The sequence below is a fragment of the Coregonus clupeaformis genome, chromosome 2 (assembly GCF_020615455.1).
Source record: "Coregonus clupeaformis isolate EN_2021a chromosome 2, ASM2061545v1, whole genome shotgun sequence".
Lineage (NCBI taxonomy): Eukaryota > Metazoa > Chordata > Actinopteri > Salmoniformes > Salmonidae > Coregonus > Coregonus clupeaformis.
The window spans coordinates 283,848-310,049 of NC_059193.1; the positions used below are offsets into that span (position 1 = coordinate 283,848).

At 45.2% G+C, this 26,202-nt stretch overlaps 1 protein-coding gene across 2 annotated transcripts; it reads left to right on the forward strand.

Annotated features, from left to right (window-relative positions):
• The first annotated feature begins 459 nt into the window (after positions 1-459).
• Positions 460-11,068, forward strand: LOC121577093 (G-protein coupled receptor 22). Of its 2 annotated transcripts, none has more exons than XM_041890864.1 (5): positions 460-1,415; positions 2,952-4,395; positions 6,623-6,755; positions 9,238-10,263; positions 10,397-11,068. In XM_041890864.1, exons 3-5 carry the CDS (start codon positions 6,627-6,629, stop codon positions 10,574-10,576), a joined length of 1,335 nt encoding a protein of 444 aa, XP_041746798.1. In that variant the 5' UTR covers positions 460-1,415; positions 2,952-4,395; positions 6,623-6,626; the 3' UTR covers positions 10,577-11,068. The 2 variants fall into 2 exon arrangements, with proteins under 2 accessions (XP_041746798.1, XP_041746799.1); XM_041890865.1 differs by having other exon boundaries at positions 2,952-3,074.
• The last annotated feature ends 15,134 nt before the right edge of the window (positions 11,069-26,202 follow it).

A 26,202-nucleotide genomic window follows, 5' to 3' on the forward strand; every position in this document is an offset into this window, starting at 1 on the left:
GTGTCCTATTACTCATTAAAAGGTGTGTTTTCTGATTTCTGTTGCAGAAGCTTGCTGTGACATGATGAGGTTGGACCCAGGTGCAGAGAAGAGACTAGACGAGGAATCAGTGGTGAAGGATAGACATAATACTTTACTGAGAAACGGTAACCGAAAGATCACAGTAACACTGGGAAAACAACAAACACTAAGTCTCAAAAACTCATTCAGGAGACAAACGCACACTGCAAACAATTCAAGCTTCTGCAACGGAAACCAGAAAACACACCTCTCTTAACAGGGAAATCCTAGTAAGTAATAGGACCCACCTGCATGTCATGAATGTCTCTAAGGTATCTGCTGCCCTCTGGTGACAGGTGGAACCATGACAGGAAAGGGTTAAGCCTACTACAGAAGACCAATCATGCAGGGCTGGGGGAGCTCTGCAAAGCTCTGCAGTGGAGAGAGAGGGAGCAAGATCCCGGGAGCTCTTGGCAGTCAAGTGGGCTCATGAGGGATGGAGACACTGGTTGGAGGGGGCACCTCATTCTTTCGTGATCTGGACGGACCATAAGAACTTGGTCTCCATTCAAGAAGCCAAGAGGTTGAGGCGAGAGAGAGAGAGAGAGAGAGAGAGATAGGGAGAGCCAGTGCAGAGCAACACGGTATCACAGATTATTATGAAATAGACAGAAATTGCTTATTGGCACGCTCAAATTTTTTTGGGTGTTGTTGGAATGTACACAACTGCTTTACGAAGTAGGAAAATTGTGTAATATACACAAAATGCGTTATGAAGAAAATCGTGTAATACATACAAAAAAGTGGACTTTTTCATGTGCCTGTCACAAATTTTGAATAAGTAATTGATGTGTATTTCACAATAAGCTGTGATAGTGTGTTGTGCAGAGAGAGAGCACAGAGCCAGTGGAGAGAGAGAAACTAGGTGTCTATGTCTATTTTTACTCCACTCCACACAGTGAGGCTGTAGAGAGCGCATGCAACAGAGGCAGTGGATGGATAGCTGCTTGCACACACCCCACCGTGTGTAGAGAAGAAGAGGAGGAAGATGAGAGAGTAAAGGAAAATAAGTAAAGTAAAGGAAGACGAGAGAGGAAAATACAGCAGCAGAATCATCTTCCTTTTTCTGTGGAGTTATATCTTTCTCGGTTGTCAAGACTGACAGACACTGGTAGAGGAGAAGCTGTCTATTAAGAAAAACCTTACTGCACGGGACACCTACCCCACCCCGTACTGATCCTTGGTTTACTGCTGCCTGGAAGTGGGGAGAAGTCATCTGTTGGAATCCAGGGGCTCAGATGCTTTGGAGCATGCAGTATTGCTACAGTACTGGTCAAAGACTATAGTGCCGGACCGAGATGGGACTGTATCGGCATTGGACCAGCTCAGGAGTGTCTGTGTATTTACTCTGCCTGGTGAGCATCCTTCTGATCCTGTTTAGATGGGACGGGGCACTCTAGTTAATGATTCGATATAGAGAGCATGTTGCAGGCAAGTGCTTGTGACAGCTTGGGTAACTCAATGCCAAATACCTCTGATACACTAAGAAAATATTGGCAACTGGCAGGTATTTGAAAAGTGAATAGCCTACAAATCTAGAGAATTACACACAAAAAACATAATCACACTGTAAGAGTCTCCCATTTCTAAAATGTTTTTAGTATGTAGTGGGCAGTTATTTGGTCATTCAGTCTCAAACTCCCTGCATCCAGTCTCTACTCTATCTAAAAGATCCAAGATTACATGTTTTGGATGAATGTCTGTGTGTTTTTGTAGGTATGTTTGCGTACTGCATGATATGTGTGTGCATGTTGGCAGTCTTACTGCTCTTTCAATATTGACACAAGACAGTATATCAAATGTCGGACATATAGACAGACAGCATTAAAACACTGCAGGATCAATATGCTACACTGTTATCTCAGTGTGACGCTTTACTTGTCTTTTACTGCATTCCAAATGACAGAAATGCAGTAGTCTACATGCAGGTTTGAGATTTCCCTCTGTTTCTGAGTGTTTGTAGCGGAGTCAGTACTGCAGATTGTAGTATGTGAGCCCCAGCAGTTGGGACATGCACAGTGCACACTCCTCTCCCGGAGTACTGTAAATAGTCTAGCGGATTGCTAAGAATGACAGTACTTTTTTCTAGTAACAACCATCTCATGGTGCTTACGGTAAATGTGTGTGTGTGTGTGTGAATTCACATAGAGATGTTATGCAGAAGATGATATGTGTTCCCATCCTATAAAAACAAGTCTCATTACCGTCTTGGGATTTCTGTTTGGTGCAAGTACTGAGGGCTATTATTTTGTAATATTTTACACAACTATTCATGTTGCAAGAGTTACTGCCAGTCATATCATAATACTTTCTTGAACCCTACCCGCCTACATAATTCTCCTTTTATTAATGTATCAGAGCAGAAATCAAATTATAAGCAGTCATGGATACGTTTACATTCGCCCAATGCTGGATCTCACAGCTACAGGCAGTGAGGTAAACAACAAAATAGCACGAGTCAGGGTGTGTGTGTGTGCCTGCATGTGTGTGTGTATGTCAAATGTATTGCAACGAGAGGATCGATGTTGCTTGTGTGTTTCTTCCTCTTGTCCTGTGTAGTCGATTAACTGCAGCATTATGGTAATTTAATGAGTGTGAATAAAACAGAGGGACATAATAAGATCTCTGTAATAATATAATATAATAATACCATATGTAAAAATGTATGCGCACATGACTGTAAGTCGCTTTGGATAAAAGCGTCTGCTAAATGGCATATTATTATTTTTATTATCTCAACACAGGCTCGTTGCTATGCTATGCTTCTGTAGTTTGTGTTTATTTGGATTAACATTCTCTCACTTCTCACTCTCTTGCTTTCGCTCTCTCTCTTCATCACTTCTCTGCTGTCTCTCCCATTCCTATCTCCCCCCTCTCTCTCTCTTTTCCAGAACCCTGAATAAAAGGGGGATGTGACTGAAGAACAGAGAGGCAGCAGTGTGATGATGGTCTGGTCTGTGTGGTCCCAGTCCCCTCGTCGTTTTGTCCAATCCCCTCCGAGGACTGTTATAATGGTATGAATCAGACAGGCGGGGCATCCCCCTCTACATGACCACGACCTTCTTCTACTGAATCACACACACAGGCACTAACACATGCACAATAGTAGCTTGATAATTCACACACGCACACACATACACACACTTGTGTGTACTGGCTCATAAGCAAGCACACACACACACACATCGAACATTTACCTACAACACAAACACCAAATGATCACAATCACACACACATGCATACAGCACCGTGGTATCAGGAGTTCAAAGAGCTTGGAGCATCAGACAGACATATATGAGCTGTTCTGGACTTGATTTACAATTGCAGGAAATCTGCCTGCCCCGCCAGTGATGAGACAGATGAGATTAGAAAGCTGCTGCTGAGTTAAAGGCCTGTTCCATTAGTATCTCTCCAGGGGACAACCAGGGAGGACCAGGCCCAGGCCCCTGCCTCTCTGCCTGGCCTGGCTGGCCTGCACTTACTGAATCCACATGGCCCACCCTCACACTGGCCCTCACTAATGCACAAATACATAAATAAATGGAATAAATATTTGAATGTATGTTTTTGCTTGGCTGAAAACCCCCCACTGTTTGGAGGACAAACTGATGCATCTAGATGCTCTCTGGGATGGAGTAACAGAGTTTTATATAAATCATTTTGGTGATTATTTTGTGATCAATCTAGAGACAACTGAACTAAAGGGGACACTTATTCCCCAACCAAGGATTTGGATTCTACAGACTACAGTTGGATTCTACATAATTTTGATGTACAGTCATTAGCATTCAGGCCTTCCACAGAGGAAGAGTCTTTGTGTTTTGTGCGGTGGCCTCTGAGGCTGAAGCTGCACCACCTGGGAATACTACTGTGAGTTTATCAACAGGATACATCTCTGACAGTTTATCTGTGATCCAGTCATCCATCAACACTCCCACCATGGCCAAAACAAACCCCAGAGAGAGAGCGAGAGAAAGAGAGCGAGAGTGATAGATAAATAGATAGAGGCGTGTTGGATATATCCAGGCTTGCGTTCTCTTTCCCCTTCCTCTCGGCCGTACTGGAGATGCTCACCGTGGCAGACACCCATACATTCTCATGTCATTAATTACAGGAAGGAGCTCACAGCCTAGCAGTCCGGTCCATTAGCCAATCAAAAGTCCGGTCCAGTCTGGCCCAGGTTGGAGTGAATCTGAGTCAATCTGCTGGCTCTGCTAGAGAGGAACTCTTCATGGTGACATTACACCTGATTCGGATGCCTGTCTGTGTGGATCTAGCTGGCGATGTACCTGACTACGAAGCCCTGCTGGGCCTCAGATAGAACTGGAGGGAAGGGTGAGTAGAGTACCCAGGCACTTAGGGATGTTCATATTTCCCTTTCAAGACGATTCGATACGTATCTAGATACATGGGCTCTGATACGATACAGGAACTATACGTTTTAGTTTGAAACTATTCGGTGCGATTCGGTTTGATTAGAAGAACGAATCTATGTGATTCGGTTTGATGCGATACGATTCGATGCGTTAATTTTTTTTGCATAAACACATTCATTTTTCATTCAAAATAAAAATCTGCTGCTGATGGAGCTCCTGAGCTGGATCTGTCTGAGCTGACTTCTTCTCTCTGTGTGTGGTTGTGTGTGTGTGTGTATGGTTGTGTTTGTGTGTATGTGTGTATATGTCTATGGTGTATGTAGGTACCTGAGCTGAGCCATAAGTGAAACTGGGCATCTACCACCCCTCTATCAGTTAAGGGAGGGCAATGATTGCTTTTTGTCCCCCCCCTTTTAAAAATCTGCTATGACATAGCCAATATATATAATATATAGCACAACTTTGGATTTCACCCCCGTCTCATAATCAAATGGTTTAGACCGTTTGGAAGTTTTGAGTGAGCTTCTCTTTGATCTTCCGCTTCGACCATGCATTGTGGGTAGAAAAATATCTAAAATCCTACCTAGAACCAGATGAGAGTTGTCTCCGTTGGTATCTTAGGCTACTTTTATTCCGCCTCTCTTTGGTCAGTGGGCGAAGCTGCACACAGCGTGCAGTTTGACTAGGCTACTGATATTGCCTGGGGTTGTTTGGCATGCAAAATGAAGGAGAGAACGCAGTTTTCACAAAAAATGTGAGGTATTTTCGGAAGATAGAAATAAAGTAATTTTGAGCAACAACACAAAATGTGAACCGGTGATTCATAACGTTTGAATTGATTTTCTGAAGGATGCATGCTACATATGGATCGGTTTGCGGTCCTGCTGATGCACTCATATCTTAAACATTTGAACCGGGGACCGATGTGTATCGGTGAATAGTTACACCCCTACTGGCTCTAAAGTTGCACATGCAACTACATATTTTGCTGTGCAACCTGGAGTTTTCTTTTGGGAGCACCAGTGCAACTAAAATAAAATCCTATGAAAAATTCAATGCGTAACAGTATTTTGCCGCAACACTCTTCTCTACACTGCTCAAACAAGACAGCTTTATTCCAGTTCCCGGGCCACACACACCAAGCCCTGCCCCCTGTCACTCAAGAAGGAAGCACACAGTTCCTCCACGCTGTTTATTCTCTCAGCATGATGTCAATTCATGCACTTAATATATTCTTCCAAAACAAGCAAAATGCTGCTCTACCATTGTACCTTCTGTTTAGAATTCACACAGACACCACAACCAACCCAAACACCCATGAGTTTAGGAGAATTACACAATACAGTTGTAAAATACTGCTATTGTAAAATATATGACGTCTGCTGCATCTGAAAATAAAGCAGCTTTTTCTGCATGATCCTGCCTCTATCTTTCAGAACCGCAAAATGTGAACCGGTGATTCATAACCCACCTGAAGCAGCAGAAAACACTGTTTTAAAGGAGAAGCATTATCATGCTTGCATCCTTAGTGGCACCCTATTCCCTATGTAGTGTACTACTTTTGACCAGAGCCCATAGGGGTCTGGTCAAAAGTAGTGAACAATATGGGGAATAGGGTGCCATTTGGGACACAACCTATGACTCACAATCAAGACTTGATGTGTGCTGTAGTTGTCAATACTCTGCACGTACTAGAACAATCTTATCTACACGACATGGAGAAAAAGGTTATCCTGCTTCTAAAAGCTCTCGCATGCTCTCAGCGTTGTCAGTTTCTAATTTAAAACCAGAACAGTGGCAGTTTTATTACGGTCGGGATTTCACACATAAAAGGATTCTTTGATTTTGCACCGTAGGAGCAATCTGATGTCCAAGTTGCAGTGAAGAAGTGTTTGAGATTCAGATGAGCTAGCTGCGTTGTGATGCCTGAGAGGTGTAGCTTCTAATAACACCCCCTACTGTCTGTCTCCTCTTCTCCTCGCAAACACTCCCTCTCCTTCGCAAATTCCTTTTTCCTCTCTTTCCTTCTCCATCTCACTCTCCCCCCTCACTCTTTCTATCCTTCTCTCTCCCTTTCTCTGTCTACATTTATTTTCTCGATCCCTCTCTCTACCTCTCCATCTCTCTGTCTACATTTCTCCTTCTCGCTCTCTCTCCCTCTCCCACTATCCCTCCCCTCCCTACAGGATAATGCATATCCTTCCCCCTCTGGAGAGAGAAGGCACCATGAGCAACGTCACCGACTACGCAGCCGAGCCCATAAGCCGAACCATGTCTCCAGCCACGCCCTACCCATACCCCTACCCCATCTCCTTCCAGGTACACCAATATACACTATACAGTTTATACAAAAGTATGTGGACGTCCCTTCAAATGTGTGGATTTGGCTATTTCAGCCACACTCGTTGCTGACAAGTGTATAAAATCGAGCACACAGCCATGCAATCTCCATAGACATACAATAGCCTTACTGAAGAGCTCAGTGATTTTCAACAAGGCACCGTCATAGGATGCCACCTTTCTAACAAGTCAGTTCATCAAATTTCTGCCCTGCTAGAGCTGCCCCAGTCAACTGTAAGTGCTCTTATTGTGAAGTGGAAACGTGTAGAAGCAACAACAGCTCAGCCGTGAAGTGGTAGGCCACACAAGCTAACAGAACGGGACCGCCGAGTGCTGAAGCGCGTAGCACGTACAAATTGTCTGCCCTCGGTTGGAACACTCACTATCGAGTTCCAAACTGCCTCTTGAAGCAACGTCAGCACAATAACTGTTCGTCGGGAGCTTCATGAAATGAGTTTCCATGGCTGAGCAGCCGCACACAAAACCTAAGATTACCATGCACAATGCCAAGAGTCGGCTGGAGTGGTGTAAAGCTTGCCGACATTGAACTCTGGAGCAGTGGAAACGCGTTCTGGAGTTATGAATCACGATTCACCATCTGGAAGTCCAACGGACGAATCTGGGTTTGGCGGATGCCAGGAGAACGCTACCTGCCCCAATGCATAGTGCCAACTGGAAAGTTTGGTGGAGGAGGAATAATGGTCTGGGGCTGTTTTTCATAGTTCCGGCTAGGCCCCTTAGTTCCAGTGAAGGGAAATCTTAACGCTACAGCATACAATGACATTCTTGAAATGTTCCATACGCACAAAAAGCTTATTTCTTTCAAATTTTGTCCAGAAATTTGTATACATTCCTGTTAATGAGCATTTCTCTTTTGACAAGATAATCCATCCACCTGACAGGTGTGGCATATCAAGAAGCTGATTAAACAGCATGATCATTACACAGGTGCACCTTGGAAAATAAAAGGCCAATCTAAAATGTGCAGTTTTGTCACACAACACAATGCCACAAGTTTTGAGGGAGCGTGCAGTTGGCATACTGACTGCAGGAATCTCCACCAAAGCTGTTGCCAGAGGATTTTATGTTAATTTCTCTAAGCCACCTCCAACATAGTTTTAGAGAATTTGGCAGTACGTCTAACCGGCCTTACAACCACAGACCACGTTTAACCACGCCAGCCCAGAACCTCCACATCCGGCTTCTTCACCTGCGGGATCATCTGAGATCAGCCACCCGGACAGCTGATGAAACTGTGGGTTTGCACAACCGAAGAATTTCTGCACAAACTGTCAGAAACCGTCTCAGGGAAGCTCATTTGCGTGCTCGTCGTCCTCACCAGGGTCTTGTCCAGACTGCAGTTCGGCATCGTAACCGACTTCAGTGGGCAAACGCTCACGTTTGATGGCCACTGGCATGCTGGAGATGTGTGCTCTTCACGGATGAATCCCGGTTTCAACTGTACCGGGCAGATGGCAGACAGTGTGTTTGGTGTCATGTGGGCGAGCGGTTTGTTGATGTCAATGTTGTGAACAGAGTGCCCCATGGTGGCGGTGGGGTTATGGTATGGGCATAAGGTATGAAAAACAAATGTAATTGCATTTTATCAATGTCAATTTAAAAGCACAGAGATACCATGACAAGATCCTGAGGCCCATTTTCGTGCCATTAATCCGCCGGCATCACCTCATGTTTCAGCATGATAATGCACGGCCCCATGTCGCAAGGATCTGTATAAAATTCCTGGAACCTGAAAATGTCCCAGTGGCATGCATACTCACCAGACATGTCACCCATTGAGCACGTTTGGGATGCTCTGGATCGACGTGTACGGCAGCGTGATCCAGTTCCCACCAATATACGGCAACTTGAAGAGGAGTGGGACAACATTCCACAGGCCACAATCAACAGCCTGATCAACTTTATGCGAAGGAGATAAGTTGCGCTGCCTGAGGCAAATCGTGGTCACACCAGATACTGATTGGTTTTCTGATCCACGTCCTTACCTTTTTTTAAAGGTACTTTATCTGTGACCAACAGATGTATATCTGTATTCCCAGATATGAAATCCATAGATTAGGGCCTAATTTATTTATTTCAATTGACTGATATCCTTATATGAACTGTAACTCAGTAAAATCTTTTTAATTATTGCATGTTGCGTTTATATTTCTGTTCACTGGAAGTGAAGTGTAGTACTGTATGTCTTGTGATATTGGGGCGGTTTCCCGGACACAAATGAAGACCAGTCCTGGACTAAAGGGTCAATGGAGATTCTTAATTGAAAGTGCTTTTTAGTCCAGGACTAGGGTAAATCTTTTTCTGGGAATCCGGCCAATTGTGTATTACATCTATGCCAGGAATGCCTGTTTTGTTGCAAGACAAATTTCCCTATGTTTTATTAAAGTATTGAGTAATTCAATTGTACATTATTCATTCATTCAATTATTCTGTCATGCAGGTGTCCCTGACCGGCTTTCTGATTTTGGAGATTGTGCTGGGCCTGAGCTCCAACCTCACCGTGCTGGCTCTCTACTGCATGAAGTCTGACCTGATCTCCTCAGTCTCCAACATCGTCACTATGAACCTCCACGTCCTCGATGTATTAGTGTGTGTCTGTTGTATCCCACTGACCATGGTGGTGTTGTTGTTGTCTCTGGCGGGGGATACAGCCTTAGTTTGTTGCTTCCACGAGGCCTGTGTGTCACTCGCTAGTGTCGGCACGGCAGCCAACGTCCTCGCCATCACCCTGGACCGGTATGACATCTCTGTGAAACCGTCGAACCGAGTGCTCACCATGGGCCGAGCTCTGGCACTGCTGGCCGCCATTTGGGTGCTGTCTTTCCTCAGTTTCCTGGTACCTTTCATCGAGGTGGGGTTCTTTGCCCCAGGCCAGGCTGAGCGCAATCAGACACTAGCGGCTGTAACCACGGTGGCTCATACCAACCAGTACCATACAGAGCTGGGGCTGTACTACCACCTACTGGCTCAGATCCCGATCTTCTTCTTCACGGCGGTCATCATGCTCATCACCTACTCCAAGATCCTTCAGGCGCTCAACATTCGCATCGGGACGCGCTTCCACACGGCGTCGCAGAAGAAGGCCAGGAGAAAAAAGTGTCCTTCTATGACGGCTATGACGTCACATGCGACAGTCGGGGCCACAGACGCATCCCTGTCCATTGGCCGCACGCTCCCGACCATGGGCATGCGGACCTCCGTTTCCCTCATCATCGCGTTGAGGAGAGCCATTAAACGCCACCGGGAACGTCGAGAACGGCAGAAACGCGTCTTCAGGATGTCGCTACTTATCGTGTCGACGTTCCTGCTCTGCTGGACTCCCATAACCACTCTCAACACAGTCATCTTGACAGTAGGCCCCAGCGAATTCACGGTCAAGCTGCGGTTGGGCTTCCTGGTCATGGCGTACGGGACGACAATCTTCCACCCGCTGCTCTACGCCTTCACCAGGCAGAAGTTCCAGACGGTTTGGCTCTCTGCTTTTACACCACAGACATGCACGCACGTACACACCACCCCCACACACTGCACACAACAGCCCAGATCACAGCCTTTTGATGATGTGCTGCTTATCTTATCTTATGTTGTCTTATGTTAAGGTTCTAAAGAGCAAGATGAAGAAGAGGGTGGTGAGCATCATCGAGGCCGGCCCACTGCCCAACAACGCAGTAATCCGTAAATCCTGGATCGACCCCAGGAGGAACAAGAAGGTCACCTTTAACGAGGACACAGAGGCCAGGCAGAAATGTCTTCAGTCTTCTGAGGATGCTGTGGAATAAATGAATTAAATCTAGTCATTCTATTTCTATGGAATGAATTAACTACTTAAGGACAAGACACACCCTAAGGAATGTTGACATAGAGCAAAATATCACCTACAGGGTGTCGACGGACGGTGGTGATTCAACATCTAGGATGGTCGGAAAATGAACAGAAAATGGTCTGTGGTCAAAGTTGATAGGACCCCCACCCGCTGCTTTTAACTGTTCCTCGACATCGTCTGTTTTTCCTTTAGTGCACTCTTCTACACTCAAAGCAGTGGAGGCTGGTGGAGGGCTAAATCAGAGGACTGGCGCATAGTAATGGCTGGTATGGAATTAATGGAACAGTATCATACATTTCACATAATGACACCAGCCTCCACTGACTAAAAGAAGGAAACATTTGTAGGTTCATCAGGTTGAGATTTTAAAAAAGGGATACTGAACAAAAATATAAATGCAACATGAATTACAGTTTATATAAGGAGATCAGTCAATTGAAATAAATTAATTAGGCCCTAATCTATGGATTTCACATGACTGGGCAGGGGTGCAGCCATGGGTGGGCCTGGGAGGGCATAGGCCCACCCACTGGCCAATCAGAATGAGTTTTACCCCACAAAAGTGCTTTATTACAGACCAAAATACTCCTCAGTTTCATCAGGTGTCCGGGTGGCTGGTTTTAGATGATCCCGCAGGTGAAGAAGCCGGGTGTGGTGGTCCTGGGCTGGCGTGGTTACACGTGGTCTGCGGTTGTGAGGCCAGTTGGAGGTACTGCCAAATTCTCTAAAACGACATTGGAGGCAGCTTTTGGTAGAGAAAAACAGCTGTGGTGAACATTCCTGCAGTCAGCATGCCAATTGCACGCTCCCTCAAAACTTGAGACATCTGTGGCATTATGTTGTGTGACAAAACTGCACATTGTCAGGTGGATGGATTATCTTGGCAAATGAGAAATGCTCACTAACAGAGATGTAAACAAATTTGTGCACAAAATTTGAGCGAAATAACCTTTTACTGCATTTGGAACATTTCTGGGATCTTTTATTTCAGCTCATGAAACATGGGACCAACACTTTACATGTTGCATTGATATTTTTGTTCAGTATATGTGTATTTACTGTAAATGTAAAAATTCCAGAGGTGGAAAATGTATTACTATTTATTGAAAACAACGCATGTTAGAGGTTTCATAGATAAAAGCTGTAGATATTGCATGGCTTTTTGTAACAGTAGCAATATACATTATTTACATATACAGTATAGAGACATGCACAGTATATAAGGAACACATATATCGAGCAAATAGGCATTGTATACATGGTATATTTATAATAAATGTTGTGTTCACTTACTGGTTGTATTTTTTATCATTTACGTCATTTAGTAGACGCTCTTACCCAGAGCGACTTACAGTTAGTGAGTGCATACATACTTTTTTTATACCCCCTGTGGGAAACAAACCCACAACCCTGGCGTTGCAAATGCCATGCTCTACCAACTGAGCTACATCCCTGCCGGCCATTCCCTCCTCTACCCTGGACGACGCTGGGTTAATTGTGCGCCGCCGCATGGGTCTCCCGGTCGCGGCCGGCTACGACAGAGCCTGGATTCGAACCAGGATCTCTAGTGGCACAGCTAGCACTGCAATGCAGTGCCTTAGACCACTGCGCCACTCGGGAGGCGACCGGGAGACCCATGGGTCTTTATAGATCCAATAATTAATTAGGTAGATTGAGAAGTGAGACCTGGGTACAAATTAAATGAAAAAAGAACAAGACAACAGAAAAAGACATCACAATAGGAATACAGCATACATACAAAGTACAAATACGTGTAGAAGGCTACAAAAAAGAAAATGTGATGGCATCACCCCAAAAGACTGAAACAGCAATAGTTATTTTCAATGCATAGGTGCTGTCATGACTCTCTCTCCTTGGTGAGGATCAAAGGTGCCAGATCAGCTTGGCAAATGGCTGACAGATAGCCAGAGGAGAGGGGGGGAGTTGGGCCGGTTTTATGACTTAACAGTCGGTCATAAATAATTTGCAGAAAAGGACTCCTTTTGGTCTCTAGCATGGGAAGAAAGACATCTCTTTGTTACAGAGAGATTCTTCCCGCCAAAACTCCAACATCCAAAAGTGGATAATGAAACAATATTTCTAACACAAAGAATGTGGGAAAAGGTCGGTGGGGACTTAAAGAACAATCTTGTCGAATTTGTTACTATGTTGTGATGTCATTAAAGACGGAAGAACAACATAACTGTATCTCTGGGGGTGTACACTATCCAGTTATGAGGTTTGCATCTAATTGTTGTATAAAACTAATGTCTATGTGCCGGGGGGCTAAGGTCAGTTTGTTATATCTGGTGTTATTCTCCTGTCTTATCTGGAGTCCTGTGTGAATTTAAGTGTGCTCCCTCTAATTCTCTCTCTCTCCCTCCCATCCCGGAGGACCTGAGCTCTAGGACCATGCCTCCGGACTACTTGGCCTGATGACTCCTGGCTGTCCCCAGTCCACCTGGTCGTGCTGCTGCTCCAGTTTCCACTCTTCTGCCTGCGGCTATAGAACCCTGACCTGTTCACCGGACGTGCTACCTTGTCCCAGACCTGCTGTTTTCAACTCTCTCTCTCTACCGCACCTGCTATTTCAACCTCTAAATGCCCGGCTATGAAAAGCCAAGTGACATTTACTCCTGATGTACTGACCTGTTACAACCTCTACAACCATTGTGATTATTATTTGACCCTGCTGGTCATCTATGAACGTTTGAACATCTTGGAGAAAAATCTGGCCTTAATGGCCATGTACTCTTATAAACTCCACCCGGCACAGCCAGAAGAGGACTGGCCACCCCTCAGAGCCTGGTTCCTCTCTAGGTTTCTTCCTAGGTTTCTGTCTTTCTAGGGAATTGTTTTAGCCACCGTGCTTCTACATCTACATTGCTTGCTGTTTGGGGTTTTAGGCTTGGTTTCTGTATAGCACTTTGTGACATCTGCTGATGTAAAAAGGGCTTTATAAATACAATTTGATTGATTGATTGAATGATTAAGTGTAATAATACTTTTGTGAAGATAACAATGTGATTTTAGCATTCTAGATGAGATGATTGTTTTCCATATTGACTTGTTCTCAGTCAGTGGCCACGCCCAGATGAGCACAAACATGATGAAACGCCCCCTTTTCTACTCAAGTATAAAACCCCTCGTGACGAAATTCACACCAGACCAGGAAGCTACACGGCTTAAAATGGTTAGACCAGGAAGCGTGAAGCTGTGGCTACACGGCTTAAAATGGTTGACACTCTACAGACCAGAAAACGTGAGACGGTAGTCCATACGTTTGAAATGGAGAAACTCTGAAACTGTCAATCTCTACATGAGAAGAAGACCACGCACTAGAACTTATCATATCAGTATGCAGCTGTACATGTAAAGTGTCTAGAACATTTGACTAAAGACACGAGGTAGGAAGGACAATCCCTCTCAGACAACCCGTTGAAGTACCTATTCTAACGAACACTCCATTTGAAGACAAGCCGAGTCTCACCGAAGTGGAACCAGGACACTCAAACCCTTTTTGAGAAAGTGGTTCAACAGAGAGACGACGATCAAGGACAGCTACGCATAAATATAAACGTTGCATTTATTTTCCTAATGAGTGGTGGTTAGGGTGCTAAGTATTATGATTACTGTGAGTGCAGTTTCCAAATGTAACAAAGATAGTTTGAATCTCTGTCTCTCCCTTTCACTCTCTGACCCCTCCTTCTCCTAATCAAGCAGTCATGCTATTGTTAGTCCAGTCCACTAGGGACCTGTTTTCATTGTATTACGTTAGTAATCAATAACCTATGCGGTGTGTGTTTGTATTCTGTGTTATTAATTAGTTAGTTAGTAAATAAATAATTAAGCCAATTTGTGTATTGCTGATTCATCAAAAAGGTTAGGGTTCTTGCAGGTTCAAGGATTATGCGACGTTCAGAATGAGACTGATAAGAGGTAATGATTGATACGTTGACTGTTTTATACATAGTGATAGGTAAAGACCTTTTAGAGTTTAATTCGGGAGATGGTAACTCTATAAACAACTTCTCCCGTGGTGCCCCAAATTCCTTAATGAGTTAATTGTTATTTGATTAATTTAATCGAGTGACAATTAAACATAGTTAGTTGATTCGATAAATAACAGTCATCACATTAATGCAAGTCACGTCACGACAGTGCTCTTATTTACTAAAAAGCTGACGTGCTTAGACCCTAAATCGGTCTTTGTGGAAGCTTGTAGAAGGCTCCCTATCCTTTCCCCATCCTTCCCCCACCCCCCAGTATAGCAGCAGACGTTTGTGAATCTATAACAGCGGTAAAAGCACAGCCAGTTATCAGGATGATGACACTTCTCATCCTACACCGTGCCTGTCTATCTCCTGTGACCAGCTACTTACTGTGCTGGGGCCCTCTGAGGCCAAGAGTTCAGATTGGGAAGAGGCTAATGTATGAGGATGCAGGAGAGATAGAGGGGGAGGAAAAGAGGGAGAGAGAGAAAGATAGAGAATCAAACTGGGGTTAAAATGGAGGATGGGCTGGGTAGGAAGGTAGTAAGATGGAGAGAAGGGGGATATGTGGTGTTCTTTGTTGTGTCCATTCTGATGTGATGTGGGAGTTGTTTATAACAGTGATTCTCAGAGGTAAACCAGAATGCACCACCCCACTCCATGGCTCTTATCAAACTATTGGACATCTCGAATAAGACACAATGAAAACAATGTATGTTTCATTTTAAAAAGCTGACTGAGCCAAATGGAGAGGGTGGAGGGAGAGGGAGGATGATACTGGGAGAGAGAGAGAGAGAGAGAGAGAGAGAGAGAGAGAGAGAGAGAGAGAGAGAGAGAGAGAGAGAGAGAGAGAGAGAGAGAGAGAGAGAGAGAGGATGATACTGACTGGGAGGAGGTAAATATTGAGAATCATAACACACTCAATACCAAGTTATAGAAAACACACCCAATACCAAAGTACAGAACCCTGCTGATAGTAGAAGTAGAAGATCAAGCTTGTATGTGATGCTGGCAATGTCCTTATCCACAATGTGTCCCTTTCCTTCTTTCCTTGTCCAGACATGATTGTCAAAAGTAATTTCACATTTGAGTTTTATGCTAATGTTCAAATTCTGAAATGTACTTAACTTTAATTTAAGAATTCATTTCTCAATCCTCTTGTTCTATAAAATAAAACCCTGTCACCGTATAATGTTCAGCTTCCTATAAGAGGTGATAATAAATTAAGGACATCTAATAACAAATTCTGATGAAGGGGTGCAATATGCATTAGCATATTTAAAAAACATGGTTGTCCTCATGACTGCAGTCAAATTCCGTATGACCGTTTAGTCACGGTAACTAGGCTTCTCCAAAACTGTGCTCTGATGCTGCTGATGGTCATTAGTAGCCTACCAAACTTGATAACTGCCTGGTACTCAGCACTCTATTGTCCCTCTAATCACTCTGACATCAATGCAAATGCCATCGAAAATCAAACACTTAACGTAACATTTATATAGGCTATGCAATTGCGTGCGAAAAAGTAGTCGGAAGAGAAAGAGACGCGAAAAGTTACGTGATAAAGCTCGAGAAGCTGGTGTTCGGAGGATACCGTGCCAATATAACCTCCAAACACCGGCTTCGAAGGCATTATCGCTTTTATACAACGGGTTACCAACATATTCAAATAAAGATTGACATATTTTCATTAAAAACTTTATTTTTATGAATTTATTCATACTATTTCATCCTTACATAAGATATAGTCCCGACACAAATTTAGGGTTGCTACCCAAGCCGGCTGGTCGTTCGTTCTATCGGTTCAGTTGCCAAAGACGGGACGCAGTCGTTCAGTCTTCTTGTTCTGTATCTATGGATGCAACCCAGTCGTTCGTTCTAAATGTTCCATTGCCATATTAGCTAGCTGAATAAACTAAGTTAGTCTATTCCTAGAAAACATTGAACCGCTGTAGTTTACAACAATTATAGTTTCTGAGGTGTAAGTTGGGAGAGTTATATTTGGGTGTTTCAGTGAAACGTAAGTGAGGGAGGCCCCGCTCTCTCCTTTCCCAGATGTTTAGTTCATTTCATTCCGATCTCCTTTGCATTATTGGAGCCATTTTCTGTAGCCTGTCAACTATGCCTCTGTCTATCCCTGTTCTCTCCTCTCCACACAGGCTATACAAACGCCTCACACCGCGTGGCTGCTGCCTCTCTAACCTGGTGGTCCCTGCACACACCACCCATGTGGAGTTCCAGGTATCAGGCAGCCTCTGGAACTGCCGTTCTGCTGCCAACAAGGCAGAGTTAATCTCAGCCTATGCTACCCTCCAGTCCCTCGACTTCTTGGCGCTGAGAGAAACATGGATTACCACTGAAAACATTGCTACTCCTACTGCTCTCTCCTCGTCTGACCATGTGTTCTCGCATACCCCGAGAGCATCTGGTCAGCGGGGTGGTGGCACAGGAATCCTCATCTCTCCCAAGTGGACATTCTCTCTTTTTCCCCTGACCCATCTGTCTATCTCCTCATTTGAATTCCATGCTGTCACAGTCACTAGCCCATTCAAGCTTAACATCCTTGTCATTTATCGCCCTCCAGGTTCCCTTGGAGAGTTCATCAATGAGCTTGACGCCTTGATAAGTTCCTTGCCTGAGGATGGCTCACCCCTCACAGTTCTGGGTGACTTCAACCTCCCTACGTCTACCTTTGACTCATTTCTCTCTGCCTCCTTCTTTCCACTCCTCCCCTCTTTTGACCTCACCCTCTCACCGTCCCCCCCTACTCACAAGGCAGGCAATATGCTTGATCTCATGTTTACTAGATGCTGTTCTTCTACTAATCTCACTGCAACTCCCATCCATGTCTCCGACCACTACTTTGTATCCTTTTCTCTCTCGCTCTCTTCCAACACTACTCACTCTGCCCCTATTCAGATGGTAATGCGCCGTCGCAACCTTCGCTCTCTCTCTCCCGCTACTCTCTCCTCTTCCATCCTATCATATTTTCCCTCTGCTCAATCCTTCACCCTCCAATCTCCTGATTCTGCCTCCTCAACCCTCCTCTCCTCCCTTTCTGCATTCTTTGACTCTCTATGTCCCCTATCCTCCCGGCCGGCTCGGTCCTCCCCTCCTGCTCCGTGGCTTGAGGACTCATTGCGAGCTCACAGAACAGGGCTCCGGGCACCCGAGCGGAAATGGAGGAAAACTAGACTCCCTGCGGACCTGGCATCTTTTCACTCCCTCCTCTCTACATTTTCTTCATCTGTCTCTGCTGCTAAAGCCACTTTCTATCACTCTAAATTCCAAGCATCTGCCTCTAACCCTAGGAAGCTCTTTGCCACCTTCTCCTCCCTGCTGAATTATCCTCCCCCTCCCCCCCTCCTCCCTCTCTGTGGATGACTTCGTCAACCATTTTGAAAAGAAGGTTGACGACATCCGACCCTCGTTTGTTAAGTCAAATGACACTGCTGGTCCTGCTCACACTGCCCTACCCTATGCTTTGACTTCTTTCTCCCCTCTCTCTCCAAATAAAATCTTGCGACTTGTGACGGCCGGCCGCCCAACAACCTGCCCGCTTGACCCTATTCCCTCCTCTCTTCTCCAGACCATCTCCGGTGACCTCCCTTACCTCACCTCGCTCATCAACTCATCCTTGACCGCTGGCTATGTCCCTTCCGTCTTCAAGAGAGCGAGAGATGCACCCCTTCTCAAAAAACCAACACTCGATCCCTCTGATGTCAACAATTACAGACCAGTATCCCTTCTTTCTTTTCTCTCCAAAACTCTTGAGCGTGCCGTCTTTAGCCAACTCTCTTGCTATCTCTCTCAGAATGACCTTCTTGATCCAAACCAGTCAGGTTTCAAGACTGGTCATTCAACTGAGACTACTCTTCTCTGTGTCACGGAGGCTCTCCGCACTGCTAAAGCTAACTCTCTCTCCTCTGCTCTTGTCCTTCTAGACCTGTCTGCTGCCTTTGATACTGTGAACCATCAGATCCTCCTCTCCACCCTCTCCAAGCTGGGCATCTCCGGCGCGGCTCACTCTTGGATTGCGTCCTACCTGACCGGTCGCTCCTACCAAGTGGCGTGGCGAGAATCTGTCTCCGCACCACGTGCTCTCACCACTGGTGTCCCCCAGGGCTCAGTTCTAGGCCCTCTCCTATTCTCGCTATACACCAAGTCACTTGGCTCTGTCATATCCTCACATGGCCTCTCCTATCATTGCTACGCAGACGACACACAACTAATCTTCTCCTTTCCCACTTCTGATAACCAGGTGGCGAATTGCATCTCTGCATGTCTGGCAGACATATCAGTGTGGATGACGGATCACCACCTCAAGCTGAACCTCGGCAAGACGGAGCTGCTCTTCCTCCCGGGGAAGGACTGCCCGTTCCATATTCTCGCCATCACGGTTGACAACTCTGTTGTGTCCTCCTCCCAGAGTGCGAAGAGCCTTGGCGTGACCCTGGACAACTCTAACATCAAGGCGGTGACCCGATCCTGTAGGTTCATGCTCTACAACATTCGGAGAGTACGACCCTGCCTTACACAGGAAGTGGCACAGGTCCTAATCCAGGCACTTGTCATCTCCCGTCTGGATTATTGCAACTCGCTGTTGGCTGGGCTCCATGCCTGTGCCATTAAACCCCTACAACTCATCCAGAATGCCGCAGCCCGTCTGGTGTTCAACCTTCCCAAGTTCTCTCACGTCACCCCGCTCCTCCGCACACTCCACTGGCTTCCAGTTGAAGCTCGCATCTGCTACAAGACCATGGTGCTTGCCTACAGAGCTGTGAGGGGAACGGCACCTCCGTACCTTCAGGGTCTGATCAGTCCCTACACCCAAACGAGGGCATTGCGTTCATCCACCTCTGGCCTACTGCCCCCCTACCTCTGCGGAAGCACAGTTCCCGCTCAGCCCAGTCAAAACTGTTCGCTGCTCTGGCACCCCAATGGTGAAACAAGCTCCCTCAAGACGCCAGGACAGCGGAGTCACTCACCACCTTCCGGAGACACTTGAAACCCAACCTCTTTAAGGAATACCTGGGATAGGATAAAGTAATCCTTCTACCCCCCCTTACCCCACCCCCCCCAAAAAAAAATAAAAAAAATAAACATATTGTAAAGTGGTTATCCCACTGGCTATAAGGTGAATGCACCAATTTGTAAGTCGCTCTGGATAAGAGCGTCTGCTAAATGACGTAAATGTAAATGTAATACTGGCTGGCAACGTTCTTATCCCTTGCTTGCTAGCAAGCCAACTACGGCTAACTTACAGTCACGTCAAACATTGCAGCCAGAATAACAACAGTAGCTGCATTTGCATTTGTATAATCTGTTTTTTTTTTTACAATTATTTGGACATATTCATAACAATGAGCTAATGAGGCGAGATTTTGCCTGGCATAGAAAATGTGCTCTCTTGTCAGGACACTGTTGTTCAGAGAGGAGCTAGCCAACAACACACCTAACACAATCACTTCAAACTGAAGCTGTAAAGACTGCAAACTAGCTGCACTTCATTTCGTTTGACCTTTTTTCAATCAACATTTCTTTGTAAAAAGGATTCCAGCTGATTCATGCTTTCAACTGGCTTTCAACTGGCTGAAAAACGTTGACTGTCTGTCTTGTCCTGACTCCCGACACGTTCATTATTATGGGACACCTGTAGATCGAATTTGAATAATGAAACAATTTAGCAAATGTCGGAGAGACAGACAGCAAGGTTTATACAAATCTCTGCTGTTGAAAACTAAATGTTAGTCCAAAAGAAATGTGAGATCAAGTCTAGATGCTTTTTATAGTGGAGATCAAGTTTATAAATTGCCTGGCTGTGCTGATGAGACAGTGGATTGCAGGTGGTAACTTGTGGAATAGACACCGACTGGAATGCAGTTTTATCCAATCAGCATTCAAGATTAGATCCACCCGTTGTATAAAGGCTGACAAGTTGGTACACTGATGAAACTACGGCAACAAGTAAATAATCTGCCTCTACCGTCTGTTCTATTGGTGAATGTACAATCACTGGAGAATAAACTGGACGAGCTCCGTTTGAGACTATCCTATCAACGGGACCTGAAGAACTATAATATTGGCTGAACAAGGACATGGATAATATTCTACCTGGTTTTTCTATGCATCGGCAGGACACAACGGCAGCGTCGGGTAAGCTCAAGGGGGGTGGTGTGTGTCTTTTTGTTAACACCAGCTGGTGTGCGATCTCTAATATTAACTGTAGAGGTTCTGCTCGCCTGAGTTATAATACCTCATGATAGGCTGTAGAACATACTATTTACCAAGAGAGTTTTCATTTATTTTCGTAGCTGTCTATTTACCACCACAAACCGATGCTGGCACAGTCAATGAGCTGTATAGGGCCATAAGCGAACAAGAAAATGCCCATCCAGAGGTGGCACTCCTAGTGGCGGGTCATTTTAATGCAGGAAAACTGAAATCTGTCTTATCCCATTTCTATCAGGATGTCACCTGTGCAACTAGAGGTGAAGAAACTCTAGATCACCTTTACTCCACATACAGAGACGCCTACAAAGCTCTCCCTCGTCCTCTATTTGGCAAATCCGACCATAACTCTATCCTCCTGATTCCTGCTTACAAGCAAAAACTCAAACAGGAAGTACCAGCGATGCGCTCAATACGGAAGTGGTCCGATGAAGCGGATGATAAGCTACAGTACTGTTTCTCTAGCACAGACTGGAATATGTGAGTAAGACCTTTAAACAGGTTAATATTTACAAGGCCGCAGGGCCAGACGGATTACCAGGACGCGTTCTCAGAGCATGTACTGACCAGTGTGTCTTTACTGAAATGTTCAAACTCTCCCTGACCCAATCTGTAATACAGTGAGGGAAAAAAGTATTTGATCCTCTGCTGATTTTGTACGTTTGCCCACTGACAACGAAATGATCAGTCTATAATTTTAATGGTATTTTTATTTGAACTGTGAGAGACAGAATAACAACAAAGAAATCCAGAAAAACGCATGTAAAAATTATTCTAAATTGATTTGCATTTTAATGAGGGAAATAAGTATTTGACCCCCTCTCAATCACAAAGATTTCTGGCTCCCAGGTGTCTTTTATACAGGTGTGGTGCCAGGTCAACAATCTCTCCCACAACGTCATCAAGACAAAGGAGCTGATCGTGGACTACAGGAAACAGAGGGTAGTGGAGCGGCTTGAGAGCTTCAAGTTCCTTGGTGTCCACATCACTAAGGATCTATCATGGTCCAAACACACCAACACAGTTGTGAAGAGGGCACGACAACGCCTCTTCCTGCTCAGGAGGATGAAAAGATTTGGCATGGGCCCTCAGATCCTCAAAAGGTTATACAGCTGCACCATTAAGAGCATCTTGACTGGCTGCGTCACCACCTGGTATGGCAACTGCTTGGCATCCAACCGCAAGGCGCTACAGAGGGTAGTGCGTACGGCCCAGTACATCAATGGGGCCGAGTTCCATGCCATCCATGACCTCTATACCAGGCGGTGTCAGAGGAAGACCCTAAGAATTGTCAAAGACTTCAGCCACCCAAGTCATAGACTGTTCTCTCTGCTACCGCACGGTAAGCTGTACCGATGCACCAAGTCTGGAACCAACAGGACCCTGAACAGCTTCTACCCCCAAGCCATTAGACTGCTAAATTGTTAGTTAAATAGTTAACCAAAAAGCTACCCAGACAAACATATTTTTAACTCATCACATACGCAGCTGCTACTGTTTACTATCTGTCATTTTATTCCTAGTTATACACTGCTCAAAAAAATTAAGGGAACACTTAAACAACACAATGTAACTCCAAGTCAATCACACTTCTGTGAAATCAAACTGTCCACTTAGGAAGCAACACTGATTGACAATACATTTCACATGCTGTTGTGCAAATGGAATAGACAACAGGTGGAAATTATAGGCAATTAGCAAGACACCCCCAATAAAGAAGTGGTTCTGCAGGTGGTGACCACAGACCACTTCTCAGTTCCTATGCTTCCTGGCTGATGTTTTGGTCACTTTTGAATGCTGGCGGTGCTTTCACTCTAGTGGTAGCATGAGACGGAGTCTACAACCCACACAAGTGGCTCAGGTAGTGCAGCTCATCCAGGATGGCACATCAATGCGAGCTGTGGCAAGAAGGTTTGCTGTGTCTGTCAGCGTAGTGTCCAGAGCATGGAGGCGCTACCAGGAGACAGGCCAGTACATCAGGAGACATGGAGGAGGCCATAGGAGGGCAATAACCCAGCAGCAGGACCGCTACCTCCGCCTTTGTGCAAGGAGGAGCAGGAGGAGCACTGCCAGAGCCCTGCAAAATGACCTCCAGCAGGCCACAAATGTTTATGTGTCTGCTCAAACGGTCAGAAACAGACTCCATGAGGGTGGTATGAGGGCCCGACGTCCACAGGTGGGGGTTGTGCTTACAGCCCAACACCATGCAGGACGTTTGGCATTTGCCAGAGAACACCAAGATTGGCAAATTCACCACTGGCGCCCTGTGCTCTTCACAGATGAAAGCAGGTTCACACTGAGCACGTGACAGACGTGACAGAGTCTGGAGACGCCGTGGAGAATGTTCTGCTGCCTGCAACATCCTCCAGCATGACCGGTTTGGCGGTGGGTCAGTCATGGTGTGGGGTGGCATTTCTTTGGGGGGCCGCACAGCCCTCCATGTGCTTGCCAGAGGTAGCCTGACTGCCATTAGGTACCGAGATGAGATCCTCAGACCCCTTGTGAGACCATATGCTGGTGCGATTGGCCCTGGGTTCCTCCTAATGCAAGACAATGCTAGACCTCATGTGGCTGGAGTGTGTCAGCAGTTCCTGCAAGAGGAAGGCATTGATGCTATGGACTGGCCCGCCCGTTCCCCAGACCTGAATCCAATTGAGCACATCTGGGACATCATGTCTCGCTCCATCCACCAACGCCACGTTGCACCACAGACTGTCCAGGAATTGGCGGATGCTTTAGTCCAGGTCTGGGAGGAGATCCCTCAGGAGACCATCCGCCACCTCATCAGGAGCATGCCCAGGCGCTGTAGGGAGGTCATACAGGCACGTGGAGGCCACACACACTACTGAGCCTCATTTTGACTTGTTTTAAGGACATTACATCAAAGTTGGATCAGCCTGTAGTGTGGTTTTCCACTTGGATTTTGAGGGTGTCTCCAAATCCAGACCTCCATGGGTTGATACATGTGATTTCAATTGATAATTTTTGTGTGATTTTGTTGTCAGCACATTCAACTATGTAAAGAAAAAAGTATTTAATAATATTATTTCATTCATTCAGATCTAGGATGTGTTGTTTAAGTGTTCCCTTTATTTTTTTGAGCAGTGTATGTACATACCTACACTACATATACAAAAGTATGTGGACACCCCTTCAAATAAGTGGATTCGGCTATTTCAGCCAGACCCATTGCTGACATGTGTATAAAATCCATGCAATCTCCATCGACAAACATTGGCAGTAGAATGGCCTTACTGAAGATCTCAGTGACTTTCAACGTGACACTGTCATGGGATGCCACCTTTGCAACAAGTTAGTTCGTAAAATTTCTGTCCTGCTAGAGCTGCCCCGGTCAGCTGTTATTGTGAAGTGGAAACGTCTAGGATTAACAACGGCTCAGCCGCGAAGTGGAAGGCCGCCAAGTGCTGAAGCGCGTAAAAATTGTCCGTCCCCACAGCAATGTTCCAGCAAAGGGGAGACCAACTCCATGTTAATGCCCATGATTTTGGAATGAGATGTTCGACAAGCAGGTGTCCACATACCTTTGGTGATGTAGTTGCCCTCAATTACCTCATACCCCTGCACATCGACTCGGTATTGGTACCCTGTGTATATAAACCACATTATTGTTACTCATCGTGTATGCATTATTACTTTTAGTATTATGTGTTTTACTTTTCTATTATTTCTCTATATTCTTTCTCTCTGCATTGTTGGGAAGGGCCAGTAAGTAAGACTTTCACTGTTAGTCCACATCTGTTATTTACGAAGCATATGACGAATAACATTTGATTTGATGCGGAGACAGATAAAGAGAGAGAGAGAGGGAGAGAGAGAGAGAGAGAGAGAGAGAAAGAGAAGGGCTGCTGTTGCTGTTGCATAGTATTTTGCAGCACTGCGGAGGGAGTTGATTTGGGATTATTGATGCAAGGCAGGGTTCTTTAGGACCTATGGTTGTAAACAAATGGAGGAGGATGTCTCTCTGCTCTTGTCAGTGGTTACAGGATTCGAGACGGGAAGTGGACTCTGACTGGACGACAGACTCTTCTCTGCACCCGACATTGTTTTTTCCCCTTCATTTTAGAAATGTATTTACTTACATTAAATAGGTACTCCCAGCCATGTGGACGATTGGAAACAGGGCAGCAAAGTTTATCACCAGAGCGGTTTAGTGACAAACTTTGGTGACAAACTTAGCTGCCCTGATGTATTATTAGCTAACTAGCTACAGTGCAGGCCAACCTTACATACGGTATAGCTAGCTAGATAAGTGAATTAAATGTCACCAGCTACCCAACTTCATTTTAGCAAGCTATCTTGATGTATTTATCATTGTAGAAAACAAACTCCAAATGCATTTGTAGGTAGCTAGCTAACAGCCATGGAGGAGGGTGAAAGGATAGCAGCCCAACTGTCAAAGGGAGAGAGTATTATATTCTGGATAGGGCAGGTTCTTTTGTGTAGTTCCAGTCCCTAGAAGTGAGGACAGGGATAATAGTAACAATAGTAACATAATGTTCAGTGCTGTATAATTTGAGCATAATGAAGTCTGTTTCTTCTGATGTTTTCTGTCCTCAGATACAGAGAGCTGTGAAAGCTTGTCTGCAGATGAAGAGGTCCCAATGAAGTGCAGTGGTTCTCAGTCCTTGTCCTGGGGACTCAAAGGGGTGCACATTTTTGTTTTTGCCTTAGCACTACACAGCTGGTTCAAATGATCCACACATCATCAAGCTTCAAGTGGTATTTATGTATTCATTTGTGATGCTATCCTTGATATGATCCTGCTGTTGTCATATGCTACACATGCACATGTGTGTGCACATGCATCTATCCAATGTTATCATGATTTGTTATAAGATATATTATACTTTAGTAATCCACAATGACCTGGTGATGTAAAAGTCTAATAATGACATTATCTTCCATATTCCTACAGATACCTTACAATTGGAGATTCCTTCAAAACGATTGCCTACAGTTACAAGATTGGGTGACAATGGCCATCTGGGATTGCCTCCTGGGGGAATTCAGGCGAGTGAAGGTTACCTGTGTCCTGCATATCTTAATGAGAATGGACACGAGGACCAGATGCTCCCTGCTAAAATAAAGGTTAAATGAAATAAGTAATAGTAAACTTGAGTTCTAACTGATTTTTTTTTAAAATCCTCAATAGTGGTAGAGACTCGGACTCAGATGACCTCTGGGAGTCAACTCTAAAGAGACCACATTCAAGTCCTCCATCCCCCACTCATTCAAACGGAGGAACTGGTTCCTCCAGTCAAGAGGTGTGAAGAGGCCAGCCCAGAAGCGGAGGAGGGCCAGTGCACCAGCGGCAACTACCACCGAGGGAAAGGACCGT

Coding starts and splice junctions, on each gene's coding strand:
- LOC121577093 (XM_041890864.1), top strand. CDS start 6,627: ATGCATATCCTTCCCCCTCTGGAGAGAGAAGGCACCATGAGCAACGTC. Junction 6,756..9,237: donor CCTACCCCATCTCCTTCCAG/GTACACCAATAT, acceptor TCTGTCATGCAG/GTGTCCCTGACCGGCTTTCT. Junction 10,264..10,396: donor CCAGGCAGAAGTTCCAGACG/GTTTGGCTCTCT, acceptor TCTTATGTTAAG/GTTCTAAAGAGCAAGATGAA.